Genomic DNA, 22188 nt, shown 5'->3' with positions numbered 1-22188 from the left:
GCAGAGGCTGATCACAGAAGAAACCATGTAATGCCACTGTCCTGGTGTGTCAAGAATGTTATGATCCTTGCCTGGCTTTTCATGAATTATTTAAAGATTGAGGGTTGCTTTGAGGACATAGTGAACTGAGCTAGTCCTTTGCAGTGTGACCTTTGTTTGAGTGTAGCTTTCTACATGCTTTTCAAAAATGAATATATAAGTATAGCATTAACAATAAAACAAAGAGATGGTGTATGCAAAATGCATGTGATTATGTGCAGGCTTTTTGTGTAGGAAAAAGGTAGCCAGAGCAGCAAATGTGTGTGTTTGTGGGGAACGCCACAGACGCATAGCTGCCGAGTTATCCCTTATTTTAAGGGATTTTCCCTTATGCTGAATAGGCTTCCTGGCGAGAAAAGGGAAAACTTGGCAACTATGCACAGACGTTTTGTAGGTGCTAGGTGAAGTCCTCAAGGATGTCATTGCAACAATTGGCATTGTGCTGATAACTACAAGACTTAAGGAATGGTAATGCTGGACAGGATTGTTGCCAATCTGTATTATTTGCCCAATAATAATAATAATAATAATTTATTTGCCTGATATAGGGACGTGGGTGGTGCTGTGGTCTAAATCACTGAGCCTCTTGGGCTTGCTGATCAGGAGGTTGGTGGTTCGAATCCCTGTGACGGAGTGAGCTCCCGTTGCTCTGCCTCAGCTTCTGCCAACCTAGCAGTTCAAAAGCATGCCAGTGCAAATAAATAAATAGGTACCGCTGCGGCAGGAAGATAAATTCATGCGCTCTGGTTTCCGTCACAGTGTCCTGTTGCGCCAGAAGCGGTTTAGTCCTGCTGGCCACATGACCCGGAAAGCTTTCTGTGGACAGACGCCGGCTCCCTCGGCCTGAAAGCAAGATAAGCGTTGCAACCCCACAGTCGCCTTTGACTGGACTTAACGGTCCAGGGGTCCTTTACCTTTACCTTTACCTATTTGCCTGATAATCAGTAAGAGCAGATCAAACCAGGCTGCATCAAGTTTTAATTAAGCAGATTTAATTGAACTTGATACAGATTTAATGGAAACCTGACACACATTCGTTGTATTTGTGACTGGGTGCACCAATCACACTCCCCCTGCTTTGCTGGTCAGATTTGGGAGTTCTGCCATTTAAAATAAAAATGGTTAGCAGATATTGCAATAGAGAACACCAGGCACTTGGCCATTGGTTGCATTGTCTTTAACTCTTGGTATGTTGCTTAGTAGTGATAAATTCTTTTCATTGTCCTAAAAAGAAAGATGATGATGATTTAAAAAAGGATACAGACTGATGCTTCCCCAATCCACAAAAAATCCTGACTAATCCCAATGAAGATTATTTTTTATTTATAAAAAAATTGATATACCACAGTACAGTGGTACCTCGGTTTATGAACACAATTGGTTCCGGAAGTCTGTTCATAAACTGAAGCGTTCATAAACTGAAGCGAACTTTCCCATTGAAAGTAATGGAAAGTGAATTAATCCATTCCAGATGGTCCGCGGAGTAAGCGTTCATAAACTGAAGCAAACTTTCCCATTGAAAGTAATGGAAAGTGGATTAATTCGTTCCAGACGGGTCCGCAGAGTACTTAAACTGAAGCGTTCATAAACTGAAGCATGGGTGTAATTGGTTCCGGAAGTCTGTTCATAAACTGAAGCGTTCATAAACTGAAGCAAACTTTCCCATTGAAAGTAATGGAAAATGAATTAATCCGTTCCAGATGGGTCCGCGGTGTTCATAAACCGAAAATTCATAAACCGAGGTGTTCATAAACCGAGGTTCCACTGTATTATGAAAATATATCACAGCACGTTTGCAACAATATAGAACCATAAAGCCAGACAATGACATTATAAAATGTTTAAAACAAGACTAAAGCAAAAAAAATAAATTAAAAACAAATGTCAGTAGACTTTTGTGGGTGGTGCTCACTTAATTGCCTGCATAGGCCTTGGTGGAATAGAAAAGTTTTCAGTAGGCGTTTAAAAGTTGGCACAGAAGGCACCCGCTGCATCTTTATTGGCAAAGTATTCCACGAGACTAGACTGGCGACACTAAAGCCTCGGTTTCTTCTTGTTGTCAATGAGCCTCATCAACTGGGGGCGGGAATGACCAATGACACTCTGAATAACTTGGGTTCCGCCAATCCCTGAGGTATCCTGGCCCCAAGTGGTTCAGGACTTTGCGAATCATTACAAATGATTTGTAAAACGACAAATGGCAAATGATAGTCTGAAGAGGCAAGGTAACAGGATGACCAAAGGTGGGCAGTGCCTTTGTAGGAAGCCCTTGAGCCATGACTGATGCGTTTAAAAATGGTGGGGAGGGGGGGAGAGATCCAGAGTTAGCCATTACTACAGTATTCTGAGTACGTAGCGAGAAAAAGCCATAGTTGTGTTGGGGCTTGGAAGTGTTCAGAGAGACTCAGCAGCCTAGCACAACGATGAGGCTCTCTTTCCCCCACTTGCCTGCAGCAGCCTCAGAGGGAAGCCTTTGCATTATTGTAGCACTGAGCTTCCGGGTCTCTCTGAGCATCCTAGCTGCCTTGTGCCAAAACGGCAAGCCTTAGCATCCCTGCCTGGAACTGAATTTTTATGCTCTGCTACAGAGGCACTGTGGTGCTGGAGGAGACTCTTGAGAGTCCCATGGACTGCAAGAAGATAAAACCTCTCCATTCTGAAGGAAATCAGCCCTGAGTGCTCACTGGAAGGACAGATCCTGAAGCTGAGGCTCCAATACTTTGGCCACCTCATGAGAAGAGAAGACTCCCTGGAAAAGACCCTGGTGTTGGGAAAGATGGAGGGCACAAGGAGAAGGGGACGACAGAGGACGAGATGGTTGGACAGTGTTCTCGAAGCTACGAACATGAGTTTGACCAAACTCTGGGAGGCAGTGGAAGACAGGAGTGCCTGGCGTGCTATGGTCCATGGGGTCACGAAGAGTCGGACACGACTAAACGACTAAACAACAACAACAGAGGCACTTTGAGTGGCTCAGCAGTCTAGTGCCAAAACGAGTGACAGGTTTCCATTTCTGGCTTGCACCTCAAAGATGGGCACTATCCCTGTTGATGCGCTATAACAACAACCACAACAACATCATCATCATCATAATAATAATGATAATTTATTATTTATACCCTGCCCATTTGGCTGGGTTTTCCTAGCCACTCTTAGTGCCCAAAGTGCTCAGAGCGCCACTGAAGTGAAGCACAACCAATCCTAATGTCCTCTTCCTCAGTTCCCACATTGTGAAGAAAGTGTGGGGGGTTTATTGTCATGCTTACCAGAGGGCGATAGAGGAATACTTGCCATGAAAGGTCTGGTGAGCAGAATTGTGTACCCTTTGCAGAATAAAATTATACCTACTCACAAGCTTCCCACTGTAAAACCCCTAGGGAAACCCAACAAAACATTTAGCAGGTGCTGACCTAAAATTTAGGAATGGGGCTAAAGATACTGTAGTTACTAATTTGGGGCCTACTCTGATCAGACTGAAATACTTGAAGTCCCTTTGATTTCAATCAAAAGGTTAAATAGATGTAATAAAGTGTAAAAGCATGCTTATAAGTAATTAATTTGTTGCTGGTTCAATTAGACTCAGTAAGTTTGTTTTAGGTTATTCCAATTACTGGGCTTTTTTTAAAAGCCCACAAGCTGACTTCTGACACCATTTATAAAAACAGCTTGACCATAAATAAATTTTCTCTTGAGGTTTTCAGCCTGCAAGATTTTTTTAAAAAAAGGTTTATGAGGTTTTAGCAGAGTAGTAATCACTAGATTTGTAGCTAAGTGCTTTCCTGACAAAGTGGTATCTGTCCCACAAAAGCTTATGCCCACAAGTATTTTAAGCGTCACAGGACTCTTAATTTGCTGTGATTAGCAATAGATATCTCTTTTTGTCTGGAACAGGCACCCCCAAACTGCGGCTCTCCAGATGTTTTGGCCTACAACTCCCATGATCCCTAGCTAACAGAACCAGCGGTCAGGGAAGATGGGAATTGTAGTCCAAAACATCTGGAGGGCCGAAGTTTGGGGATGCCTGGTCTGGAATCTCTGGATTTTAATTTGATTTCACATTTGAGTTTGTAAGAGAGTCTAAATCAGTGGTCTCCAGCTGTTTTTGGACTACAGTTTCCATCATCCCTGAAAACTAGTCTTGCTAGCTAGGGATGATGGGAGTTGTCATCCAAAAACAGCTACACACACACACACACACACACACACAATGAGTGGACTCCTTACCTTTCCACTTGTGTCAGCATTGACACACTGCTGCAGGTATCCTGACCACATTTCAGAGATACAATAAACCTAATTTTTCACGGTGCACTAAGACTTGCTCCTTTTAAGTCAGCTTGCAGTTGGAGCACTGTTCAAATATTATAAGCAGATTGCCGCCATTGATTGCTTGACGATGGCACTGCACAAAACAGTGATGAAGCCTGAATTTCTGGTCTGTGAAGAAATAACCAACTGACCATTTATTATTTAATTAGCAGTTAAATAATTGTTGTTACATCTTCCAGCCATTCTTCTGAAAACTTGGACAAACCGTTGGCAGTTCAAAACAGTCAGGCAAAAAGAGCTCTTAAAGAATCTGTGGTGGATCTTAAGAGTTCATCTCATACAATGTCTTTCATGTGCATTGAGTTCCTTTTCAACTAGAGCAGCCCGCACAGGTACATGTTGCAGAATGTTTCTGGGGCCATGCAGTTGCCTTACTGCTACAACTGATCAAGAGTGGAATTTCTTTTCTTTTTAAAATATTTTATTGAGTTTTTGCATAAATTTTCCATACATCATTTAACATTCATTCATATCTCATACAATATTTTTTTTGGACTTCCATCAACCACGTCTAGAGATTTCCAATCTTCCTAACTTCTTCTTGTATTTCATAATTCTCTATTACTTTAATTAATACTAACCAGTTTTTATTTTCTTAAGTTTTCTCTAATATTTCATATGGTTCTCCTTACAAAACTTCTTCAAGAGTGGAATTTCTTATCAGAGCCAGAATTCAATAGCCAAAGAACCTTAACCCATCCATACAGAACCACCCACAATCATTTGGAAAGATAGGCTTGTAGGTATTTTATTTATTTAAGACATGTGTACCCCACCTTTTAATTTTACACACACACACACACACACACACAATAGGCAGCTTTCAGCAATAAATAATACATATATTAACACCTGAATAGGCAAAAAATCAACATCAGATAAAATCAGCACCCCTGGTTTTTTTTAAAGCATCAGTTATATTTTATTACTTTTCAGCATTTCAGTCAAAACATGATTTTTTTCCTTATTTTTGTCAACCTCATTTTCTTTGGAGTTGTTGTTTCTCCCCTTCTGCTGCACCCTAGCTTCTAAATTAGCATCCGTGTTTATTAAGAGCATGGACACACACACACACACACACACACACACACACACACGAGTGTCTTAAAACAGAAAAAGGTTTGGTGTCAGATTAACATTTCTTGAGAGGGAATTCCACAGCCTGGCACCGCTCTAGAAAGGGCCTTATTGATGATTGTCACACGCCTAACCTCTGAGGTTGGGGACATATGGATAAGTCAGGTTCATGTAAGAGCTGGTGGTCAACAATAGAACACCTGCTTGGCATGAAGAAGGACTTGGATATCCATTGCCTATGCAAACTGGGCTGGGACAGACTTGACTGAAATGCTGGGGAACTGCTGATAATCAGTGGTATAAGGCAGCTTCCTATGCGCATAGCCTCAGAAACCAAAGTGAGAATGAGTAGCGTTGTCATTTGTTAAGAGAACAAGCTTCTGGTGCACCGCAGAGTCCGTTCCCCGTTCCCCACCACAGCAGAAGTGCTTATACAAGTAAACAAAGCAAACTTGCTTTGCTTGCATATTCTGTGCAGATCACAGAACCCGCCTCTTTTCTCGAGGCAGCATTTCGGTCTCCCTGGCCTAATTCTTCAGGAGGGTGCTGGAGGTAGAGAGAAACGTTTATGAAATGGTAGCAGAGGGAAGGCTCTTCCGAAACAACATCATTTCGAAGTTCCTTCCCTGATCAAAGAAGCACTGCGATTTGGGCACATCCGAGGCTCCAGGACTCATCCCCTTGGGGTTTCAAGATGAGAAGGAATGATGAGCAGATTAAGAAAATAAAAATGGCACTGGTTTTAGTGTGTTCGTTGAAAATACGTGCTGTACTGTGAGACTTCGTGACATATGGTAATTCCAAAGACTTCATATTTTGTGAAGGTTCCCTTGTTTATTGTTTCTGGAAAGCTATTGCGGGGAGAGGTGTAAATTGTCAAAAAACAGGGAGGGTGGGGGGGGGTGTAGATTCCATTAAGAACGGCTTTCTCCCTGCCGTAATAAAATTTGAGCACTGCTCCAAGTACACCCCCCCCCCACCGTTTATTACTTCATGCATCTTTGCGGAATGAGAAGCAAAGCGTGGCAAGTCATTCAAATCCTTCCACCTTCCTCCTTTTGGAATCCTTGCTGATGGAGAGGCTCTGGGGATGGGTCAAATGTTGCTGTTTCCTAAACAAGTGAGGACGCAAGACATCCATTTGTGCTCTCTGTGAAAGCCACAACATTTGGAAGCAGCTTCCCAGGCACTTGGCACTGATGTAAAGCTTTATAATACCAGCAACAGGAGCTGCCCGGGAAGGTTTGGCTTATCATCCAAACTGGGGGTCTGGGCTAAAGCCACTCTTCCTTAACTATGATCTGCAATGGCAACAGATTGTGCTTAAGGGGGATGGAGTTTAACCACGATCCTGGATTCAGGTGATATGCCAGATTAATCTTTGCTTAAGTCCATACCATGCTTTGCTAGAAGGACAGGGGAGAAATGGATGTGAACTCCTCTCTGGGAGCCCGAATGGTTGAGTGATCCTGGTAAACCACAGTTTGATTTTCCTCAGATTTGTGAAACAGGCCAGTAAATGGAGGTTTTCATTTTTCAATGTTTTCAGTTTGGACACGCATCAGGTCAGAGTAACACATCAGCTGTGCTCTTTGGGCTCCTCTAGATTACCTGTTTACAGTATTAAGAATTCATCCTGATTTGTTTGCACAAAGCTTACATGATGATTCCATTGCACCTAGTCTTTATTTAATATTTATTCTGATTCGTTTGTGGGAAGGTTGTAAGACGATGAGTATTCACCCTCCATCCATCCTGATTTGCTTGTGGGCTGTTTCTAAATCTCCCCATTCATTATTTGTTCATTACTTTTCAACGCATTTTCCCATCACCTTCCTAACCATAAAAAACTCAGTTTCTTTTTAAGAATTGAGTTTGTTGTACTAGGGCGGCAGAGTGCTTTTATCCACTGTGCAAACCTAAATTTAACTAGTTACAGGTAGGTAGCCTTGTTGGTCTTGCGTAGTCGAAACAAAATAAAAAAATTCCTTCCAGTAGCACCTTAGAGACCAACTAAGTAGCACCTTAGAGACCAACTTAGAGACCAACTAAGTGCATGCACACGAAAGCTCATACCAATGACAAACTTAGTTGGTCTCTAAGGTGCAACTGGAAGGATTTTTTTATTTTGTTTCGACTAAATTTAACTGTTTACTTGAATCCTTGCTGCAAAGCACTGATAGTCTGGAGTCACAGGAACATCTAGAAAAGAACTCTAGAAAAATATATTCAGTAGCTACTTAAGCATTACAGAATTCTGTGCAGCTCATCAGAGTCGGAGCACTTTTCTGAAGTTCCTAGTTGAAGATATTATAATCTGACACTTATAGCCTAGGAAAGGTTGGCATTTGTTGCTGAAGGGTTGAGGGTGTGTGTTTGTGTGTGTATTAATCATCCATAGCCTTTGGGAAAAGGTAACCTATAAAGAAAAAATGAACCCATTATTTGATAGACAGGTAAACATCTCATTTCTGTCCTTGCAGGCCTTTGGAGCGCTCTGGTGAAGATGTGGATATTATATTCACCCGGCTGAAAGAAGTGAAAGCTTTTGAGAAGTTTCATCCAAATCTTCTTCAGCAAATATGTCTCTGTGGCTATTACGAAAATCTGGAAAAGGGAATTACATGTAAGATTTCCCCCCCCTCTCTCTGTGGATAAGAAAATCTCTTGGTAACTAGAAATCACAAGGTCTTTGAATTATTAGAATGTTGGTAGCATAGAAAATTATTTGTAGCAGTGGTTAGTTTGACTACAGTACTATCGGTCTTGTAAATCTTACTTCCATTTCTGCTATGTAGTTTGCGAAAACTCTTATTTTTAATAGGAAATCCTTCAGTTTTATGTAAATAAGCCCTTTACAATTGTTAGAACAGGCTACAGCAAACTTGGGTCTCCAGCTGTTTTTTCTAGGTTTTGGTCTGGAGAGACAAGCCACACAGCTCTGAAAGATAATGCTACCACAATTTCTCCTGTCTCAGCCCTGCCCACCCCCATCTGTTTTCCTGCCTCCCCCTCTCCTGTTTGCTGGTGCAAGAAGGATTCTTGACTTGCTGCACAGCAGATGGGAGATGAATGCAAGAACAGGACCATAACAGAAGCAAGGTGAGAGAAGCCATGGCTTCATCCTCTTCCACATTTGTGGGACATGACAGTTTTCCAGGATGTGGCCTGACAACCCGGCTCCATCAGTGGCGGACTTTGGGCGTTAAAATTTCGGTGGCTCCCTGTGCAATGCCAAAATTTGTTGTGCCCCCCCTCTGTTGTTCATTATTGTTATGGAGCCCTCTTGGCTCAGCATCCAGTGCGGACGAACTGGTTGTTGTTGTTGTTGTTTAGTCGTTTAGTCGTGTCTGACTCTTTGTGACCCCATGGACCACAGCACGCCAGGCACTCCTGTCTTGCACTGCCTCCCGCAGTTTGGTCCTTCCAGGGAGCACTCAGGGCTGATTTCCTTAAGAATGGATAGGTTTGATCTTCTTGCAGTCCATGGGACTCTCAAGAGTCTCCTCCAGCACCACAATTCAAAAGCATCAATTCTTCGGCGATCAGCCTTCTTTATGGTCCAGCTCTCACTTCCATACATCACTACTGGGAAAACCATAGCTTTAACTATACGGACCTTTGTCGGCAAGGTGATGTCTCTGCTTTTTAAGATGCTGTCTAGGTTTGTCATTGCTTTTCTCCCAAGAAGCAGGCGTCTTTTAATTTCGTGACTGCTGTCACCATCCGCAGTGATCAAACTGCAGTGCTGGTTGTGCTCCCCTAAATCTGTCTCTTGCTCTAGACCCCCTGCCATCATTTCAGACACAATGCTTTTCAATGGAGACAGCTTCTATCATGGCTGCTTCTCCCATTATGGCGTTTGGGTCATCCATACTCTTTCCTTTGTTACCCTCGAGGCATGAGTTTTGCACCTCTTCAAGGGAAGAAAAGTCAATCAAGGAGACTGTATTTATTTCTGGGATTGTATCAGCGTAGCGCAGAGATGAAAAACCAATTTTTGGCTCCATGGGCTAAATTTAAGAAACATTGGGGCCACCTGCCTGTCAATCACACGACATCGTTATTTGACATCACCTCTCAGTACAGTTTCATGTAAATGTTTTGAAAGCCCAGGAAACCAGAATAGATCCACAGAAAGAGCTCCCACAGGAAGCAACAACAAGCTCCAGTTACCACTTGATAGAATCTCTCAGTGAGTAGAATAATTGCAGAGAAGCTCAGCCCACACAGTTGTGTCCTGAAGGTTACTGAAAGCTGCCAAGAGATCTGGAGTACCAGCAAGATCCTGCTCCCCCAATCCACATCTTTCCTGGTAAAGGTAATTAGCTGGGGCAAGCAAAGCCACCTCTGGCTGGATGCCAAATTAAGCAGCTTCAGATCATCATGCATCATGCAAGGATCCCAGAAGTTCCACAGCCACCATCCACCTTGGCCACAACAGAGTTTTGGCGTGCATTGTCAGCAATATGCCGACGGCACACAGCTCTGCTTCTCCTGTACGTCTGCAGATGTGGCAGGTGTATACTGGACTGTTGCCTTGCCTCAGTAATGGACTGGATAAAAGCTAACAAACTGAAGCTCAATCCAGATAAGACTTGGGCGCTGCTAGTGAGTGGTTCCCTAGACCGGAAAGATGGGAGTATGCCTGCTCTTGAGGGTTATAATCCCTCTGAAGGAGCAGGTACGTAGCTTCTTCATGTGTTTCTGTGAGAGGTCTAGCTGGAACATGAGAACGGGCCTTTTCTGTGGTGGTTCCCTGTTTGTGGAATGCTCTCCCCTGGAAGACTTGCCTGGCCTCTTCATTACATATCTTTAGGCACCAGGCAAACACATTCCTCTTCCCCAAGGCCTTCAGCTAATTAAACAGTTTATGATATGTTAAACTGTGTGTGTGTGGGGTGTGTGTGTGTGTGTGTGTGTGTTCTTTCATTTGTTACTGTCTTAACGTATGTTTGTATTTTAATATTTTAAATCGCCCTGTGATTCTTGGATGAAGAGCAGTATAGAAATTAAATCAATGAATGAATGAATAAAAACCAAAAGATTAGCCTGTGGTTCTCTTTTAAAAAAAGAGAGTACTGTCTCTTTTTAGCTGTACCCACCTTTCATTTGTTGTGGAATAAGCAGAACGGTGCTCTGTCCCAAGGAAACATCGATTATATGATGCAAATAGGCCAGGCATTTCTCCTGGATTTTCAGGTCTAGACAAGATGAACCATGGGTTGAACAGACACGTTGCGGGCATGAACTAAACCATGTACCCTGCCCACATTATTGGGTGTCAGAAGCTGATGCTCATCCAAAATAATAATAATAATAACATGAAGAGAATGGCTCTGTTATTAACTCAACATCAGTGGTGGAGTCAAGGTCAGAGCCATTGCGAATGCACCTATCTGAAAGAAGAAAAGAAAAGTTTGGCAAGTTACCAAAGGTTCCCTAACCTTTCCAAAGAACGGGTGGGGGCAAAATGCAAAAGTCCAGGCAAGACAAGACAAGAATGTAAAGACCCAGAGATTTCTTCTCTGCCTTCATCACTGCAGAGTGGGCTTTATGATGCACTCTAAGCCATGGGTAGGCAAACTAAGGCCTGGGGGCCGGATCTGGCCCAATCGCCTTCTAAATCTGGCCTACGGACTGTCCGGGAATCTGCGTGTTTTTACATGAGTAGAATGTGCCCTTTTATTTAAAATGCATCTCTGGGTTATTTGTGCGGCATAGGAATTTGTTCACCCCTCCCCATATAGTCCGCCCCCCCCCACGAGGTCTGAGGGACAGTGGACCGGCCCCCTGCTGGAAAAGTTTGCTGAGCCCTGCTCTAAGCCATGCTTGAGAAAGAAGAATAAGAAAGGTGGGGGGTTGGGGGGGAGGTACCAAAGTAGCAGTAGAGATGGGAAAACAAAGGGAGTAAAAAGGCGAACTTTCCCAAAATATAGAGGTTTTGGAAACTGTTCTGTCTCCTTGAAAGTATAACTTCTGATCTGAACACTCAGGTCCAGCACCGAGGGCCTTCTGGCGGTTCCCTCGTTGCGAGAAGCCAAGTTACAGGGAACCAGGCAGAGGGCCTTCTCGGTAGTGGCACCCGCCCTGTGGAACGCCCTCCCATCAGATTTCAAAGAGAAAAACAACTACCAGACTTTTAGAAGACATCTGAAGGCAGCCCTGTTTAGGGAAGCTTTTAATGTTTAATAGATTATTGTATTTTAATATTCTGTTGTAAGCCGCCCAGAGTGGCTGGGGACACCCAGCCAGATGGGCGGGGTATAAATAATAAATTATTATTATTGTAGCATCAAAATGGATGAAATGATTCATTGTGCAAACTTTGTGCACTGATGGTTTAACCCACCCATCCACCCCGGTTTCGTTGATTATGATATATATATCAGTTTAACTGTCAAACATTAAGTAATCCTGAGAGTTGTAGTTTGATGTGGGTGCTAAACATTCTTTTAGGGGTTCCGTGTCCCCACCCACAGTACTATAGAACCCATGGTTTGTTTGTTTTTAAGGAAAGAAAAGTAATATTAATAAAGATATGCCCCTTGTTAGAAAGCAGTTGTCACACATCAGTCAGCATCAACCATACAGTTACTATATGGTGTGTCAACAGCTATGGTTAGTCACCGTACAAGTTAAGAATCAGTGGTTCAGAAACAGATGAAGTCCCAGCACAGTCATATAGTAATGGTGGTTGAATATACCTTTTAACTCGAGTCCTTTTCTTTTCTTTTCTTTTCTTTTCTTTCATTGTTTCTCTTTCTCTTACAGTATTTCGCCAAGGTGATATTGGAACAAATTGGTATGCCGTGCTGACGGGATCTTTGGATGTTAAAGTTTCTGATACGAGCAACCATCAGGTAAAATTACATCTCTGACATGGCGGCAATTGTCTGAAGAAAATGCTACCCTACAACTGGATAAAACTGTTGAGGGGTTTTGTCAATATTGTGCTCTTTCTCCCACCCCTCGCCACCCACACTCACACACCCACACCCACAGAGGTTTGTTGCAAAATTGACACCGGTGTCAAGTATCAAACGTCTGCGGTATCAGTGCGAATTGCTTTCAGATGTGAAATATTTTGTGAGCGCTTCTCATTTTCTTTTTGTTACTGCCGTGGGAGAGGGAGTCTGTGTCACGATCCTCACAACCAGCTGTGACTTGGGCACCGATTCAAAAGTAGCTCCTTACTCTGAGCCAGAGTCTAGCAACCAGGGACCATCTAACTCTGAAATGTGCAGATTGCAGCCCAGAGTCGGACCCTAACAAGGAATTGAGAGCCTTGCCTCCCTCTCCAAGAAAATATTGTGTCAAACTTGCTTACCACAGACATGTTCTGAAAGAGGAAAAAAAGGAAGGCGATCCAGTCCTTCCCTAAAAACCAGAGGGTTGACTAATCAGGGATTTCCATTTTTCAGCAAGGAGCCAGGGCCTGCCTAAAGGCCTGGAGCACCTCTGCCAGTCAGAGTAGACAATTTTGAACTGGAAAAAACAAATGACCTGTCTCTGTACGAAGCAGTTTCCTATGAAGGGATCAGTATTTTTATGATAATTTGCAAAGCACCATGTATACAAGTAAATATTGGGGGGGGGGGAATGGACAATTAAGATGGAACTGAATTGAAAGTGTGTGTGTGTGGGAAACCCATCACTTTTGTTTGTCTCTGAAAACAGCTGTCTAATGTTATATAGCTTATTTTTATGGGGACAGAAGTTGATGCAGCAAAGGTGCGGAACTCAGCAGATGTTGGTATAGTGCTCGAATCCTCTTCGATTTTCATGCTCTTCCTGTACAGGTCTCAGCGATGGTTGGACGCAGTATGCTTCTGAATTTCAGCCGCTGGGAATCACACATGGGGAGAGTGCTGTTGGGTTTGTTGAATGATTGTGTAAAAGTGTCATTATTGTTTCACTGTACCTTTAAGAGTCAGGAAAGATTTAATGACTGGGGCTCTGCAGCTGTGGAACAGCTCTACAGGTGTTGCTGTGAAGCTGATGATGCAGGGTATATCAGGGGTGTTGTGTGTTGCCTCTGTGCTGGGCGTTTTCCCAGTGTGCTCTTGGTGGGTGGTTTGGTTGTGTGGGTATTTTGTGTAAGCCTAATTTAATTTTTGTAATTTTTCCTTTCTCCATTAAACCAAGCATTTGTTTAAGCCTTGGTCTCTATGTGTAAGTTCCTCAACCAGTTTCTGCTGATGAAACTCAATTGCTTCTAAACCTAACAGGGTTCAGGTCATGCTTATGGGCTTCTCATGGGGATTTGGTGGGCCACCTTGAGAACATGAAGCTGGTCTAGTTGGGCCACTAGCTCTGCTTACATTCCTAAATTCTGGCTTCTCATATGCACTGGTATCTCATATGTCAAACATTTTAAACCAATGAATCTAAGCTTTCCCCCCCCCTGGAAAAAACGGTGGGGGAACTTGTCACAAAGTTTGTTTATTGCGGGCCCAGTGGAAGTACCACCTCCCTCCCCATGCAGTGGCTAAATGTAAGATGTGATTCATAAACTCAAGCAGACCATGATCTGGGTTAGAAATGGCCACAACTATACAGGGACGCGGGTGGCACTGTGGTTTAAACCACTGTGCTGCTTGGACCTGCCGATCGGAAGGTCGGCGGTTTGAGGCCCCGCAACAGGGTGAGCTCCCGTTGTTTGGTCCCAGCTCCTGCCTACCTAGCTGTTCAAAAGCACGCAGCGCAAGTAGATAAATAGGTACTGCTCTGGCGGGAGGGTAAACTGCGTTTCCGTGCGCTGCTCTGGCTTTGCCAGAAGCGGCTTAGGAACGCTGGCCACATGACCTGGAAAAACTGTTTGCTGAAGTGGACAAACGCCGGCTCCCTTGGCCTGTAAAGCGAGATGAGCGCCACAATCCCAGATTCGTTTGCGACTGGACTTAACTGTCAGGGGTCCCTTTACCTTTACCTTTACCTTATTGATTACAGATATAGGTGGATTTTTGGTTCAGGTGTTGGGTATATATCCGTTCCAGCCTGCCCGCTCTCGACAAAACAATTAATTGTTTAATTTAAAATAAGGGAACTCAGTTCCTGCTTTTTTTTTTTTTTTAAAAAAAAACCCCAATCTGGATATAAGTGTACTAGAAATCACTTCCCCCTTCCAGTTTAGACATGAAATATACAGTGGTACCTCGGTTTTCGAACGTAATCCATTCCGGAAGTCCATTCAAGTTCCGAAACATTCAAAAGCGGAAGCCTCAATACGGAAAAACTCAAAACAGAAGCCGTGTTTCCTGTTCAACTTCCGAGGAGCGTTTGAAAACCGAGGCGTTTACTTCCGGGTTTTTGGCGTTTGCATTCCGAAACGTTTGACTATGGAGGCATTCAAAAGACGAGGTACCACTGTACCAGCAGTTGGTTTAGGGAAATAATAAACTCAGAATTTTACAGGCAAGTGTAATACTGGATTGTAGGAATATCTGTAGAATGGTGGCATGCCACAAGAGGGCAGTACGAGAATGCATTATGATTTTTTCTTTTCTTTTTTTTATTCGCGTGAAAATAGGCCGACTTAAGTGCCCATGCAGTTATAGCATCTTTATTTCCATGGGAAGTCATGCTTGTTTATGAGTTTACGAGGCAATAAAATATAGCCTACCTAAATCTCTGTGGGTGTACTATGGCTGTCTAAGTGGGATGGCAATGGCAGTTCATGGGTACTGGTTTGGCCATATTAGAGGTGGCAGTCTCTTCTTCTTCTTCTTCTTCTTCTTCTTCTTCTTCTTCTTCTTCTTCTTCTTCTTCTTCTTCTTCTTCTTCTTCTTCTGTCGCTTCCTCCTCCTCCTCCTCCTCCTCCTCCTCCTCCTCCTCCTCCTCCTCTTCTTCTTCTTCCTCTTCCTCTTCTTCCTCTTCTTCTTCTTCTTCTGTTGCTTCCTCCTCCTCCTCCTCCTCCTCCTCCTCCTCCTCCTCTTCTTCTTCTTCTTCTTCTTCTTCTTCTTCTTCTTCTTCTTCTTCTTCTTCTTCTTCTTCTTCTTCTATACCACCCTATGCCCGCAGGTCTCAGGGCGGTTCACGACATTAAAATCTCAATATAAAAACACAAAATGCACAATAAAAACAAAAGGACAACCCATTAATCCTCCCCCCCCAACACATTTTAGTCGCTTGCACATGTGCCAGTTCCCCACTCATTGTTACAGAAGCAGCAGAGGAAACAGGAAGCCACAACTGCCCATCTGATTTTGCCACTGTTGGCATAAGCAAGGAGATGGTTGACATTCTGGCCATGTACAGTGTGGGGTAGAGGCGGTGGACCATTTTAGGCAAGTCCAATTGATGTGTGTGTCCTTTTGGACCCAGAAGAGGGCAGAACGGGGTGCTGGGGTGGAAAGGGGCCGACCTGCACATGGGGGCAGGATATGGAACCCCCACCCGAAATGGTCGTCACCTGTATTTCATTTTCCCGCTTCTAGCTCCTTTGTTGCACTTGGCAGAAGAAGCAAAATACAGTGGTACCTCGGTTTATGAACTTAATCCATTCCGAAAGTCCGTCCTTAAACTGAGTTACTCTTTCCCTAATGAGGCCTCCCGCCACCGCTGCCCTTCCACCGTTCAGATTCCGTTCTTAGACCGAGGTAAAGTTCTCAAACCAAGCACTATTTCCAGTTTTGCGGAGCTTGTAAACCAAATCGTTCTTAAACTGGGCTGTTCTTAAACCGAGGTACCACTGTAGGTTTTGGATCTGGCAGGGGGCGAAGAGGCAGCAGAAGCATATAGACAGTAGGTAGAATGCCTGCGATTCTACCTGTCAATCACCCAGCATCTTGTTATAGGCATTTTAGAAGTATCAGATAAAGCAGAGAGCAGGAACCTGTGGGCCCTCCAGATGTTACCAGACTGCCGCTCACCTTACACTTGATAATTGTTCATGCTGGTTGGAGTTGATGGGAGTTACATAAGGAGGGCCACAGGCTCCCCAGCCCTGAAGTAAAGGATAAATGCTTAAGCAATTTTTCAGGATGGAGAAAAACCTGAAAGGGTTTCCAAGAGGCAAATCGTTCTGCTTGCCCACTCCACTCCCCCCAAAAGAAAAAAAGAATGATTGTTGCGCTTTTCAAGACCTTTTCTGTGTAAAGATATAGGCTTCATGTGCTGGTTAACAGACAATAGCTTATTGGGATCAAAGGGGTTTTAACATTCAAGTATTTCCCCCTAAGATATAGAATATCAGCTTTTGAAGTTTTTTCTCCACCTCCCATTCGCACTTCAAGCAATTTGTAACCTTTGTGGCCCAGAGAAGACAATAAATGAGTTAGGACAGGCTGGACATTCAAGATTATGGGGCAGTTTGTTGAATACACTGTGTGAAATAAATTTGCCTGGTGGTATAGTAAAAGAAATGGCCTTAAACAGCACAAGCCTATAATGCCTACTCAGAAGTAAGCCTCACTGAGTTCAGTTGTATTTACTCCCAGGAAAGTACTTCTAGGACTGCAGCTTAAAAAAAAACAAAAAACATACACACACATTTCCCATAAGGCGTTTTTGTCTGTTGCTGTAGGAAAGGGTATAAATAAAATACGTAGGGTTGTTTCCATTTTTAGTCATCCATTGAGTAGAATTTAGCTGGACACAACCCATAAATTAGAAAGTAAGAAGCTTAGCATCACATACAAGACACATTTATTGTGTGTGTGTGTGTGTGTGTGTGTGTGTGTGTGTGTATAATCTCCCCCAGTTTCTTAAATTCCACATATACAGAGCTCCCTCATTTGCTAGTTTTAAATATTTCTGCATCGCTTTCCCAGCAGGTTTCAAGCGGTTTTTAACCATGGCTTGGAGTGACTGTCCAAGCTTTGCAGTGGTTCCAATCCTGTTGGGACAGTTGACTCCAGAAAGTGTTGCTGGGGACCCTTCACTGTGAGGTTCCATGGGGTTTAATCTTGCATCCCATGCTATTTGAAATGCAGTGCAATGAAGGCATTGCGATCATCCTCTGAGGCACAAACCTAAATACAGTCGTACCTTGGTTTTCGAACAGAATGAGTTCCGGAAGTCCGTTCAATTTCTGAAACGTTTGGAAAATAAGGCGCTGCTTCCGATTGGCTTCTGATTGCACAGGCAAGCCAGAAGCAATAGCGGAAGCCTCATCAGACGTTTGGTTTCCCAAAAAACATTTGGAAACCAAAGTGCTGCTTCTGATTGGCTGCAGGAAGCTCCTGCAGCCAATCGGAAGCCACAGAAGCCCCGTCGGACATTCAGGTTCCAAAGAATGTTTGCAAGCCGGAACAATCACTTCCAGGTTTCGATCATTCGGGAGCCGAAACATACGAGTACCAAGGTGTTCGACAACCAAGGTACGACTGTATGACATTCTATAAACTGTACAAGTTAGCTTGCAACATTGATATTAGAATTTGCAGTAAGGATAATATCCAGGGTGCTTGCCAGATCCTGATAGCTCATGCAAGATCACTGACAACAAAACAAGCAGAAAAATACCTGACTTTTTAAAGCATAAATAACTACACTTACCTGCTGCTATGAATAATTTTGCAAGGTGTTTCAAAATGAACATTACAAAACTTGGTGATAGGGTTATTTATTTGAGCTAAAGGTTATCTGGTCTTCTCTTGAAACCACAACATTAACCTTTTTAAATCAAAAGGTGTCTGTAGGATTTGAGGCATTTAGGTGTGAGATTCGTGATGTGAACTTCACGCTTTCCCAGAATAGCAAATCTGTAGGTTGCAAAACAAACGCACCTTTCAATATGTGTGCGTGTGTGTTTTTATAAAGCGCTTGCCTTCTTTTTAGACAGTTCTGTGGCTGACCTAGCCATCCAGTGGCACCCAGAAGTGGGGATCCCCTGCAGCTTTTGGAATTGCAGGCGGATGGGGAGGGGGAAGCGTAGAGCAAGGCATCTGATAACATTCTCAAAGCCAATCCATGGGAACAGCGGGGGTTCTTTGGGAGCCATATTAACCAGCCTAATAGGCCCCAGGTGCCCCATTTTCCCAAGGATGGTAGATGTATAAACAAGGAACAGAAAGAAATTAGGACTCTGAAGTCTAGGGTATCAAATGGGCTTGCTTCCTGACCGAAGCGGATTTTGTTCTAAGCCCCTTCTTTCCTAAAACCTCAGATTCTTTTTCTTTGATACATATAAACCCAGTCCCCCCCCCCCCCACTTCACTTCTCCATCCTGTTACTATCTAAATGGAACCTTTGCTTTATGTTACCAGGTTCATTGATAGTAAAATAACAAGAAATTACAGACTTGTTGTTTACAGTTCCTTTTTTGAAAGAGGTTTTCTTAGAGAAGAGAGAATTTGAGATTATTGCATCTTTTTTCCAGGAAGAAGGAAGGCAGAATAAAAAAAATACTTAGATGTTGTCGAGGGCAGGAACATCCCTACCTCAGTTGAAACGGATGATATGTTGAATTCGGCTATCCTGAGTGAAACCTGTACATTTATTTATCCTTGTTTCTGAACTGTGAATTCCCCTCTTCCGACAAAAGCACAGAATTGGTTGTCAGCCTTATGATAAATACTAGCATTTTATTTTAAAAATCCAATTTTAAAAAAATCTGATTTAAATTAAAAAAAACTGTTCTATATATAGAAGTCTTTTTGGCGCGCACGTTCGGCGCATGCGCAGAAGCACGAAATCGTGCTTCGTGCATGCGCCAACAGCGCGCTTCGACAACCGAAAACCTTGACTTACGAGGCCGCGGAACGGATCGTCTTTGTAAGTCGATGTACCACTGTATGTGTGTATGTATATATGTATATATATGTGTATATATGTGTATACTTATATATGTGTGTGTGTATAAAATTGATTTTTATCCCCCCCCCTCTGGTCCTCCCTTCTAATTTGAGCACTGGACAGTGGTGATAGAAAGCTATTCTCTCATAGGCAAAAATCTCTGCAATTTGCATTGGGCAGACAAAATACAGGTTCATTCTGATGCTGAGCTTTGGTTCAAATTAAGACATGGTTTTGCTTTAAAACCCTGCTGTGCTGTGCATGACTTAGACAGGCATAGGCAAACTCGGCCCTCCAGATGTTTTGGGACTACAATTCCCATTATCCCTGACCACTGGTCCCGTTAGCTAGGGATGATGGGAGTTGTAGTCCCAAAACATCTGGAGGGCCGAGTTCGCCTATGCCTGACTTAGAATATTTGTTTACAAGCAAAGGCTGCTGCAAATCTTTTAACAGGACTGTGGTGTTAAACCCTCCAAAACCTAAAGGCTTATAAGTTCATGTCCCTTGAACTTCACAGGATGCTGTGACAATATGCACACTGGGAATAGGAACAGCTTTTGGAGAGTCAATTTTGGATAACACCCCTCGCCATGCCACTATTGTTACAAGGGAGAACAGCGAGCTGCTGCGGATTGAGCAGAAGGATTTCAAGGCACTCTGGGAGGTAAGCTCAAATGAATTATAACATACAGTAAAGGAGAAGACATGGTACTTAAGGAGCCTAGCTGTGTTATTAGATGTATGTGGAACCTTTACTAATACAATGGTACCTTGGTTTAAGAGCAGCTTAGTTTATGAACAACTTGGATTAAGATGAATGCTGCAAACCTGGAAGTAGATGTTTTGGTTTGTGAACTTTGCCTTGGAATAAGAACATGTTCCGCTTCCTGTTGAGTGTGTTCCATTTGTAAATTGAGTTTCCCGCTGCTATGGGAAAGCACGCCTTGGTTTAAGAACGGACTTCCAGAACAGATTAAATTTGTAAACCAAGGTACCACTGAACAGTCAAGTTTGTTGTTAGGCCGGCTCTGAAAGTATGTGTTTGTTACATAAAACAAGAATATATAACATACATACAAGTAATTGCTAAAAGAAGAAGAGAGTGACATATTTGTACCAATATTATGAAACTTAACAAGTCATAACATACTAGTTCATAATGTGGAAAGATATATATATATATATGGTTGCCCTTTCTTAAAAAAGCAACAACCAATGGCCATTTCTTCATATAGTTGTCTGTTTGTGTACTGTTGTAACATCACATAAAATAAATCAGTTCAGTCATTAAAGCAATCTCCCATTTCTCTCTGGAGCCCATAAGAAATTACTGATTTTTTGTAGTTTTATCAGTGCCTGCTCCACGCAGGCCTCAATTGCACTCATCTCTAAGCCAAAACACGGCTTAGCAAAAGTGAACAGCCACGGCAGAAATCACAGCCTCTCTGCTCATTCCTTGGTCCTGACTAAGCTATGGTTTGGCTTAGCATTACATTTAAACCATGGCTTGTGGTTTGGCTTTCCCCCCAACAAGCCTTGAGCCGTCAGCCAAGAATAAACCTTGATTACAGATTGTGGTTTATTGGGAGAGAAACAAACCATGGGCCTAGGTTTCCGGTGTAGCAATAAACTGAACAATGGCTTAGCTCTGGGTAGCATGGGGGTAGCAGGACCAGGAGAGGAGCAAAGCAGCCATGGCTTTTGCTCTGGGTACCTGTTTGCTTGCTCATCCTTGCTTAACCATGGGTTGGCTTTTAGTGTTGCGTGCAAACTGGACCATATTCTTGCTGCCATCCATAAATCAAATATTTATTTTAAATCCACCGATTCTAGTTTTCTTTTAGTTTTTGATAACGAGGAGGAAGATACTGAATTTGTTTGTTGCTTTTTTACAATAAGCAAGATTTAAAATGCAAAAATGCCATTAATAGAGAGCAGTGGAAGCGTATGTAACGTTAGGTAACCAAATAAGATGAAATTACGTGGTTTTAAGAAATTTTGCAGAGGTGTAACTATTTTATCTTCCCACCCACTCACCCTAGTTCGCTAACCAGTGTTTCCTATGAACATTCCATGACATAGTCTTTTGTTTTAATTAGCTTGCTTTCCATACTTACTTTTACTGAAATGAAAATGACTTTGTATTAAACACCGGTAGTGTTAAAATGGCCTATTGTCTGCAACATGACTTTTTATTCGGCAAACTTTCATTTTCTTCTGTTGCGCTGCCCCAGAAGTACGGATGCTGCTAACTATTTCTCATGTTGTGGGAGAATCCTGATGAAGTTTATCATCTGTTGAAGTTTAGAATTGGCAGTAAGATGAAATTAATGAAATTGAGAGTACATGGGTGAGAAACCGTTGAAGCTCTTGCTGCTTTTAATTAGTCACGTCTTCATGCTCAATAAGCACCATTCATGTGTTGACATACTAATCTGGCAGGCATTTCAGAGAAAACACTTTCAAGGTTTTAAAATGTGACCTAAAAAGTACTGGGAAAGGCATATTTGTGTCTCACTAAGAGCTGCATAGCCTGTAGGCCTTATATCGTTGAGAGAAAGGACTCTTGCTTTACATGGGATTCCCTAGAAGTGATAACAGTCTACTTTTTACCTGTCAGGCTATACGATACAGAACCAAAAATCTATTATCAATCCATTGTTGCTCAGTTTGGGCATGAGGCAATGTACCCGATAGCATCTTAGCCCTAGGTGCAAGAAATCAGAGTTTGACACTAATTCCCTGGCCAACATTTCATGTCATTTTATGGAAAGAGAGTTGGCCTTTTGGCTCCAGGGACGTTTGGACAGCACCTGACTCTTGTGTCTTGTTCTTCAAAGGTCACCATACGGTATGACTATGTGGCTGCATCAGAACAAACATTCTACCATTTTTTGTTTTGCATTTTATTTAGCTCAAATTATACTTTCACCTTTATAAATGCCGTATCGTCATGCTCTGGGTAGAAATTGAAAATATTGCAGGTGGTATTCAACTAAA

General features: G+C 42.8%; 1 protein-coding gene across 2 annotated transcripts in view; it reads left to right on the top strand.

Moving 5' to 3' along the window:
• Positions 1 to 22188, top strand: part of RAPGEF4 (Rap guanine nucleotide exchange factor 4) — a 151282-nt gene that overhangs the window by 4085 nt on the left and 125009 nt on the right. For both annotated transcript variants that reach the window (XM_035135206.2, XM_035135200.2), the window contains exons 2-4: positions 7929 to 8071; positions 12220 to 12308; positions 19706 to 19852. In XM_035135206.2, coding sequence (XP_034991097.2) covers positions 7929 to 8071; positions 12220 to 12308; positions 19706 to 19852 — 379 coding nt within the window. The remainder of the gene's footprint in view (positions 1 to 7928; positions 8072 to 12219; positions 12309 to 19705; positions 19853 to 22188) is intronic.

Source organism: Zootoca vivipara, chromosome 1, assembly GCF_963506605.1.
Source record: "Zootoca vivipara chromosome 1, rZooViv1.1, whole genome shotgun sequence".
NCBI lineage: Eukaryota > Metazoa > Chordata > Lepidosauria > Squamata > Lacertidae > Zootoca > Zootoca vivipara.
The sequence above is the reverse complement of the archived record's forward strand: the minus strand, read 5'-3'. Positions and strand labels throughout refer to the sequence as shown.